The sequence below is a fragment of the Octopus bimaculoides genome, chromosome 29 (genome assembly GCF_001194135.2).
Source record: "Octopus bimaculoides isolate UCB-OBI-ISO-001 chromosome 29, ASM119413v2, whole genome shotgun sequence".
Lineage (NCBI taxonomy): Eukaryota > Metazoa > Mollusca > Cephalopoda > Octopoda > Octopodidae > Octopus > Octopus bimaculoides.
Window position 1 is genome coordinate 358996 of NC_069009.1, and position 9561 is coordinate 368556.

A 9561-nucleotide genomic window follows, 5' to 3' on the forward strand; every position below is an offset into this window, starting at 1 on the left:
CATACGCACAGGGTCTGAAATTTCAGGGGAGGGAGCTCCTTGATACCATCAACCCCAGTACTGGACTGGTACTTTATTTTATCGACCCCCGAAAGAGTGACAAGGCAAAGTCGACCCCGGTGGAATTTGAACTCGGGACATAGAGATAGATGAAATGCCTTTAAGCGTTTTATCTGGCATACTAATGACTGCCAAGTTGTTGCCTAACAATAATAATAATAATAATTATAATAATCCTTTCTACTAAAGACACAAGGCCTGAAATTTTTGGAAGGAGGGGACTAATCGATTATATCAACCCCTGTGTTTTACTGGTACTTAATTTATTGACCCCGAAAGGATGAAAGGCAAAGTCAACCCCAGCAGAATTTGAACTCAGAATATAAGGGGACAGATGAAATGGTGTTAAGCATTCCGTCCAGCATGCTAACGATTCTGCCAGCTCGCTACCTTAATAATAATAATAATAATAAGAAGAAGAAGAATGAATAATGATAATAACAACAACAACAACAACAACAGCAATAGTAGATAATTTGATTGTTTACATTAGATTTTGTGTGTGTGTGTGTGTGCTTGTTTAAAATTTTTTTTTTGGCATTTCCATTTTTGAAAAATAAAGATTCTTTTTTGCACCAATGAGCAAATAAACCTTGAAAACCCCAGCATTATATAACAATAGTCAACACACACACACAAGTCCGCACACCAATATTTATATATATGCATATACCCATATATAAATATATATATATATATATATACATTTACATATATACATACATACACACAGTCACATATATATGCGTATATATATATATATATATATATATAATGTATACACACACACTCACAAATATATATGCGTATATATATATATATATATTTATTATACATCATCCATCTTTGTTCATTGAAAATATAATCACCCTCTTTCTTTAACCCCTTAACCTCTTAACCCCACTTTTTGGGGGTTTTTAATTTCTTCAGGGGTTTTTCTTTTTGTGTTAAGTCCCACCAACACCAGCAACATAAAAAAAAAGGTAAAGTTTTAAAAAAAAAACGCCAAAAAAGCAATCTCAGGCTTTTTTCTTTCATCCTTTGATCTTTGTTCATTTTTTTTTATCTATATGTTTTTGTTTTGTTTTGTTTTATTTAGTTAATCTTGGTTTTGGTTTTGCAGTTTGGGGGTTTTCAAACCGTCTAATACATACATAAATATATATTTATTTATTTATATATATATATAAGCATATGTACATATATATATATATATATATATATATATATATATAAGCATATATATATATGTGTGTGTGTGTGTGTGTGTATAAAAGAGACCACTAAAGTGGACTGTTAATGTGCTACTGGTTTCTTTTATATACACAAGTACTATAATCCTTTTAGGATCTCAGAAAATTTATTCGGAACCTTCTGATTCTTTTAATGTGCTAGTTTCCTGGTATTAAATTGATATTAATTAATATCAAATTTTTTTACCCTATTATGTTAATTATATATATATATATAAGCATATGTGTATATATTTATATATATATACACACACATATATGTAAGCATATGTGTGTGTGTGTGTGTGTGTATATACATATATGAATAAAAGAATGTATGTATATACATATATAGCCATGTTTCTAACTATCTATCTTTGTGCATGTATGTATATATTTTTCTACACACCACACATATATACATGCATGGGAAATGTGCAAGTAGAAACATATCTGTGAAAACTCAACCTGTTTGTGCTGTGTTTTTCTCACATATCTTCATTCGTCATATATATACACACATGTTTACACAAGCATATTATAGCTTCAAAGAAACACATGATCTTACACACACACACACACACACACACACAAACGGTATGTAGCGAATTTGTCTACAACAATTGGTCTACAGCAATTTATCTAGATACAATTCATCTGCAACCACACACACATAACACCATACAACCACACACAGATAAATTGTAGACAAATTATTGTAGACGAATTCACCTAGAACCCACACAAATATATCAGATAGCCTCATACACACACACAGATCTGCACAAATGTTGCATAGTATCATATACACACATAAACTGAAAACAAAAACACACAAACAGGCCAGATCCATAGTTGTCTTTCTGACTACTTACACCTCTTCCTACTTCCAGTCATTTCAGCAGGCGGTGACAGTCTAATTGAGACAAATTTCTTCTTTTCTTTCTCTGTGTTTTGTCTCACCTCATCTATTCTTTCGGATGAAGAGCATATGCTCAAAACATAGAACACTTTCCCTTCTATTATTCCTGCATGTAAATCTATTACACTTTTTGTTTTTTTTTACCTCTGTTTGTATTATAATTTATGCTATCTATATACATACACACACACACACACATATATATATATATGTACATATATACACATATACACATACATGTATATGTATATACATAAACACAGATAGATAAATAGATAAATTTATATATATATATATATTATTATTACTATTATTTTTCCCCCATTTGGATTAGTTAGCTATTATTATTCTGAGAACGGAAATATTCTTGGAGAACAGCCCATGCCTCTGGTGCCATAAAGCCATCAGGTGGTGACTCACCGTCACGGGCAATTTTACGCATGCGAGTGCCAGATATGAAATCAAAATCTTCTTTCTTCTCCGGATCAAAAAAGTCCATTTTCTTCAGTTTCATATTGTAAGCTGCAACTCGGAACGGCACGATTTCAAGTTGGTTCAGGCCTGGGGCACAAGTAAGGACCTGCAATTGGGAAAGGGGCAGCAAAATAAAAATAAAAATATAATATAAAACATGAATAATTAGATACTAGGGAAGTAGAACAACTAAATTAATAATAATAATAATATTAATAATAATAATAACCCTTTCTACTAAAGACACAAAACTTGAAATTTTAGGGGAGAAGGCTAGTAATTACATTAACCCCAGTGTGTAACTGGTACTTATTTTATTGACCCCAAAAGGATAAAAGGCAAAGTCAACATCAGCAGAATTTGAACTCAGAACATAAGGACAGACCAGATGCCGCTAAGCAATTTGCCAGCTTGCTGTCTTAATAATAATAATAATAATAATAATAATAATAATAATAATTGCTTTAACATCGTGTGATAATCGTAAACGAGTGCCACTGTTGTGCAAGTGGTGTCCTTCATTTCCGATCTTCTAAGATATGTCTCGTCATGAGGAAATATTACTTTGCTTGGAAGCAGGTGAGGGTTGGTGACAGAAAGGGCATCCAGCTGTAGAAAATCTACCTCAACAAATCTTGTGTGATCCATGCAAACACGGAAAAGTGAATATAAAAACAATGATGGTGATGATGATAATGATAAATGTAAAGAGTCTTGAAACAAATACCACAAGGTATTTTGTCAGATGCTTCACCGATTCACTCTTACAATAACTAATATCAAAAAACAGAAAAAAAAAAAATGGGGAAAAAGAGGAAACATTACCTTGGCGCCATGTGTTGGATCATAAAGGTCCTGTTTAGTATCCGGATGGGGCATTCCAGCTGGGTCACGTCCCACGATATAAAAGTTGGTCCCTGTTGACATTCTGGCTTTAGCGTGCCACTGGACCTTAAGGAAATAAAAGGGAAAGCAGAAAATTTAGGGGAATAAAAGACAGTTTCAAAGGTCAAGGGTTTCACCAGATATAGATCCTTAAAACCTTCCATCAAAATTTTAATGTAACAAAAGGGTTTAAAGTGATCTAAGTATTTAACCCATTATTTTAAATATTAGGGGTCTGTCCACACAATATCAAGGTATGATATAATATATGTAACCTATATAGTAGATGTATAGACAATTTATTTTTTCTGCAGATTGAAAGAAATGATGAACACTCTTAACCCTTTCGTTACCAACCCGGCTGAAACCGGCTCTAGCTCTGTAGTACAAATGTCTTGTTTCCATGAGTTTTGAATTAAAATCTTCCACCAAACCTTAGTCACAATTCATGTTCCGAACACTAGCTGAAAGATAACTAAGTTATTTTACTAAATTCTTTGTTATATTTAACATTAATTGGAAGAAACACAGAGCATCTCAAAATAATTACAGTAATGAAAGGGTTAATCGAATTTCGGGCCTTATTGGGGTCTCATCAGTAGTGTGTACATCAATTTGACCAATCCCAAAGAAACAAGCAGCCAATCTGTTTATATACATAACAAATCCTGTAGCTACAGAAAATGGGAGCATCTAATATGTTATGCGTTTCATAACAGCACGAGCATTTTAGCTCTTATTTCTAGCAATGTATGCGTCATGACACCCTTAGTCACGTTTAGTTGATGACTATAATTCTCCTTTATGGTTTAACATTACAGCTAGGTGTTTTTATTAATCTATATACACAAATACCAATAACCTACAGTTTTCTTCTCTAATATGTTATGATAAAAAACAAAGACTAACTGGGGTTTAGGGTTGGCAAATCAGACGAAGGTCGGAAAGAGGGGAGGTGGGTCTGGAGAAAAGGGTTAAGAGTTGTTGGCACTCCGTCGCTTACGACATCGGGGGTTCCAGTTGATCCGATCAACGGAACAGCCTGCTCGTGAAATTAACGTGCAAGTGGCTGAGCACTCCACAGACACGTGTACCCTTAACGTAGTTCTCGGGGATATTCAGCGTAACACAGAGTGTGACAAGGCCGACCCTTTGAATTACAGGCACAACAGAAACAGGAAGAAAGAGTCAGAGAGAAAGTTGTGGTGGAAGAGTACAGCAGGGTTCGCCACCATCCCCTGCCGGAGCCTCGTGGAGCTTTCGGTGTTTTCGCTCAATAAACTCTCACAAAGCCCAGTCTGGGAATCGAAACCGTGATCCTATGACCGCAAGTCCGCTGCCCTAACCACTGGGCCATTGCGCCTCCACTGGGTAAAGAGTTACTTGTTACTTACCTCAGTCGGTCCTGCGTACATCATGGGTGATGGGAATATAGCAAGCACCGTAGATTCAGGGTCCAATACTCCAGCACTTAAGATGGCCTTGTGTTGTTTTATACGGACCGATAAGGGGACGTCGTCATCTTTTGTCCATCCTCCTGGAGATGAAGAAGAATATAGAGATGTGAGAGAGGGTGGCAGTGGTGGTGTTTCAAAGAATGAAAAAGGAAATAGATACTTCTCTCGCAAACTATAATAACCTAACAAAATGACATTAGCCAAGCATACATAAACTTAGTTTGCTTTGGACTACATTCATGGACAGACCCTGAATAGAGTTGTTGCATATAAAAAGCACCATTTGAGCGTGGTGGACGTCAGTGCCACCTGACTAGCCCCCATGCCAGTGCCACCTGACCGGCTTCTGTGCCGGTGGGACGTAAAAAGCACCATACCAATATGGGCGATGCCAGTGCTGCCTGACTGGCTCCTACCGGTGGCATGGGTTGACCAAAGCCTTGTGAGTGGATTTGGTAGATGGAAACTGAAAGAAGCCCATCATGTGTGTGTGTGTGTGTGTCTTTGTACCTGTGTTTGTCCCCAACCACCGCTTGAAAACTGGTATTGGTATGTTTATGCTCCTGTAACCGAGCGGTTCGGCAAGAGGGAACGATCAAATAAGTACCAGGCTTATAAGAAAAAAAAAGTCCTAGGCTCAATTTATTCCACTAAAGAGATTCTTGAAGGTGGTGCCCCAGCATGGCCAAAGTCTAATCAGTGAATCAAGTAAAAAAATACAAGATATAGATACATACATACCCACACGCACACACACATACAACTCCCCCCCTTTCATCTATCCACTAATCCACAATTCCTATAAAGGTTAACCAGGAATGCTGTGTAAGGTCCATGTGATGTTGTGGCTGCAATGCCTCTTACCTAGAGGATGGAGTAGCAACACAGGCTTCTGGTAACCTCTCTCAATCAGCTTGCGTTTCGTGTCGGCCATCAGAAGGGCATGGCCATTGTGGATTGGATTTCTCAGTTGGAAGGCAAAAATGGCATCTGCCTGAAATAGATGAGTGTGGTAGAAGTTGAGTCTAGGTTGGAGTGTAGCTTGATCAGTGGTAGAGGTTGGAATGTGAGTTGTGTAGTGGTAGAGGTTAAGTGGAAGTTGGAGTGTAGGTTGGAATGTGGCTTCAGGGTGGTAAAGGTAAGTTGAGACTTGAGTGTTGGTTACATAGTGGTAGAGGTTGAGTGCAGGCTGGAGGGTGGGTTGATTAGTGGCAAAGGTTTGAGTGTAGGTTGTGTAGTGGTGGAGGTTGGAATGTGGGTTGGTTAGTTATAGAGTTTGAGCGAAGGGTGGAGGATGAGTGAAGGTTGGGTAATGGCTGAGTGGTTAAAGTTAAGAGTGGAGACTGGAATGAGGCTTCATAGTGGTAAAGTTAAGTAAAGGTTCAAGTGTGGGTTGCATTGCATAGTGGTAGAGGTTGGAGGGTAGGTTTTTTTGGGGTACAAGGTAAATAGAGGTCGGAGAATGATGTGAGATGTGGTAGAGTGTGCATGGCAGCTGGAGTGTGGGTTTGGTAGTAGAAGAGCTTAACGAGTTTAGAAGCTGGGTTGGATAGTGGTAGAAATCAAGTGAAGAGTGGAGTGTGAGTTAGACATTAGTAGAGGTTGGGTTGAGTAAGAAAAAAATTGAGTGGAGTTTGCAGTGTAGGTTGAGTAGGAACAAAAACTGAATGGAGTTTGGAATGTGGGTTGAATGGGAGCTAAAATGGAGTGGAGTTTGTACTGTGGGTTGAGTAGGAACAAAAATTGAGTGGAGTTTGGAATGTGAGTTGAATAATAGCAAAGACTGAGTGGTGTTTGGAGTGCAGGCTGAATAGTGATAGAGGTCGAGCAGAGGTTGACATGTGGCCTGAGTTTGAGTGGGAGTAGAGAACACGCAAACCTGCTCAACTTACTTTCATTTCTTTGAACTTCACCCGTAATTCCTTGGGGGTGAGACGGTACTCGTCCAATCCATCATTCCAGGTGATTCGGTGCAGCACTTCCAGGTCACCTCCAGCCAACCAGTCTCCACTCTCAAAGATCATCTGAAAGACAAGTTGGAACCAATATCGTCCATTAATGGATGGTTAGTTTGGTTTTTTGAGGGGAGGGGGATTGGATTGGTAGAGAGAGAGAGAGGGGGGGTATAGAGAGAGAGAGTGAGATACAGATGTAGTGAGAGGGAGGAGGAGAGGAAGGGGCGGAGAGGCTGAGAGAACGAGAGTGAGAGAGAGAAAACAGGCACAGAGAGGTAGTGAGAGAAAGGGAGAAAAAAACAGAAGAATAGAGAGACAAACAGACAGAAAGGCAGAGAGTCTGAATAAGAGAGGTGGGATGGTCACACCTGGAACATTTTTAGCTACTATTATATGTTGTGTTTGAGTAAAAGACTGGAAGGTCATGGCAGGATTGTCCTTATATTACCTTTATGTAAGGGTGTCCTTTGTTGCAAGTCCCAAACTGTCGACAACAGCGTTCTTCTTTGTTGTGTTTGAAGAATTCGGGTTGGCGAAGAATGGCCACAGCACGATCTTCGTAAAACAAGGCTATCGCCTGCTTACCACTTAGTCTCTCTTTGTCTTGTGTATGTACCGGTAATACAATGGGGATGGACTGGTTAGTAACACCTCCTGTAACAGATATAGACACACAGATAAATACATGTCTACACATACATGCATATATATATGTATATATATATATATATATATAGAAGAAAGAGAGAGAGAGAGAAATATGAAAACATAGATAGACAGACAGAAAGTTAGCAGATAAATGCTTAGATAGAAAGGCAGATAGACAAAAAGAGAGAGAGAGAGAGAGAGAAAGAGATAGGTAGATAGACAGAGAGAGAGAGAGAGACGGACAAACAGAAAGACAGACAGACAGTTGGATGGATAGACTGACAGGCAGATAGATACATAGGTAGAAAGCAAGGTAGACAGAGAGAGAGAGACAGAAAGATAAAGAAAAAGAGATAAAGAGAGAGAGAGAGACAACTGGAAAGATAGATGGAGAGGCAGACACATGGATGGATGGATGGATGGATGAGTAGACAGACAGAAACATAGATAAATAGATACAGAGAGAGATGGATAAATAGATAGATAAAAAGACAGAAAGAGATAGGTAGATAGACAGAGAGAGAGAGAGAGAGACAAACGGATAGATGGATAGACTGAGAGGCAGATAGATGGATAGATATATAAATAGATAGACATGGATAGATAAGACAGATAAATAGAGACAGACAGACAGATAGACACATAGATAGATAAAACAGATAAATAGAGACAGATAGACACATAGATAGATAGATAGACAGACGTTCAGAGAGATAGAGAGAAAACAAAGCACTTACCATTTAAAAGACAACCAAAATGTTGTGACTGCAAATACTCTGATTCCCGCATGAACCCTGTCAAGGGGCTGGCCCAGCCCTCACTGAGAACTTGCACCCACTGAAGGTCCAGCTGCAAAACAAGGGACACAAGAAGAAAGACATATATATACAGGATTATAGGTCCTTGGCAAAGTTTTATATATATATATATATATATATATATATATATATATCTTATAGTTCAGATTTAGTGTATATGTACACACACACACACACACACACAATACTTCACATACTCAAACAGCAAATTTGTGAGACGGAAGTGACGTATGGAAAGAAAAAAAAAAAAAAAGGTTAAATTAGGAAACAGGAAGGTCTGTTATTTAAAAAGGAAACTCGAGTCATTGGAAATATCTGAGGATGCTGGTCGTGAAGGGCATTTTGGAATGTGATTGATGAGGTTTCAAATACAGCGGATGGTAGACATGATGGCAAATGCCCTTATTGGTAATGATGGCTGTGATGGTGGTGGTGGTGGAGGTGGTGATGGTATTGAAGCTTTAATAAGCAAATTCTTGTAGGCGATAGGACACATTCTTCCACAAAGAGAACACACCAGCTATTTTCAGATAGAATACTAACATGTGTGTGTATATATATATATATATATATATAGGTGCGGGAGTGGCTGTGTGGTAAGTAGCTTGCTTACCAATCACATGGCTCCGGGTTCAGTCCCACTGCGTGGCACCTTGGGCAAGTGTCTTCTACTATAGCCTCGGGCCGACCAAAGCCTTGTGAGTGGATTTGGTAGACGGAAACTGAAAGAAGCCCGTCGTATATATGTATATATATATGTGTTTGTGTGTCTGTGTTTGTCCCCCCAACTTCGCTTGATAACCGATGCTGGTGTGTTTATGTCTCCGTAACTTAGCGGTTCGGCAAAAAGAGACCGATAGAATAAGTACTAGGCTTACAAAGAATAAGTCTTGGGGTCGATTTGATTCGACTAAAGGTGGTGCTCCAGCATGGCCGCAGTCAAATGACTGAAACAAGTAAAAGAGTATCTATATATAAATAAATAAATATATATATATATAAAATGATAGATCAGTAACTATATAGGTATATACGGATAGATCAATATATATATATATATATATATATTGTTTTGTTGTTGTTGTTTCTTCCTTCTTGAGTCATGCCTGG

At 38.1% G+C, this 9561-nt stretch overlaps 2 protein-coding genes across 2 annotated transcripts in view; one reads left to right on the top strand and one right to left on the bottom strand.

Moving 5' to 3' along the window:
- The window catches only part of LOC106876535 (zinc finger protein 271), a 172309-nt gene that overhangs the window by 70625 nt on the left and 92123 nt on the right, over positions 1-9561 (top strand). The gene's annotated exons all lie outside the window — the stretch shown is intronic.
- LOC106875650 (bifunctional 3'-phosphoadenosine 5'-phosphosulfate synthase) overlaps positions 7-9561 on the bottom strand; it is a gene marked incomplete at its 5' end in the record, with an annotated part of 16173 nt that continues 6618 nt past the window's right edge. Inside the window, 7 exons of the mRNA XM_052977801.1 lie at positions 7-2794; positions 3514-3639; positions 4968-5110; positions 5895-6024; positions 6923-7054; positions 7434-7639; positions 8371-8506. Coding sequence (XP_052833761.1) covers positions 2549-2794; positions 3514-3639; positions 4968-5110; positions 5895-6024; positions 6923-7054; positions 7434-7639; positions 8371-8506 — 1119 coding nt within the window. The remainder of the gene's footprint in view (positions 2795-3513; positions 3640-4967; positions 5111-5894; positions 6025-6922; positions 7055-7433; positions 7640-8370; positions 8507-9561) is intronic.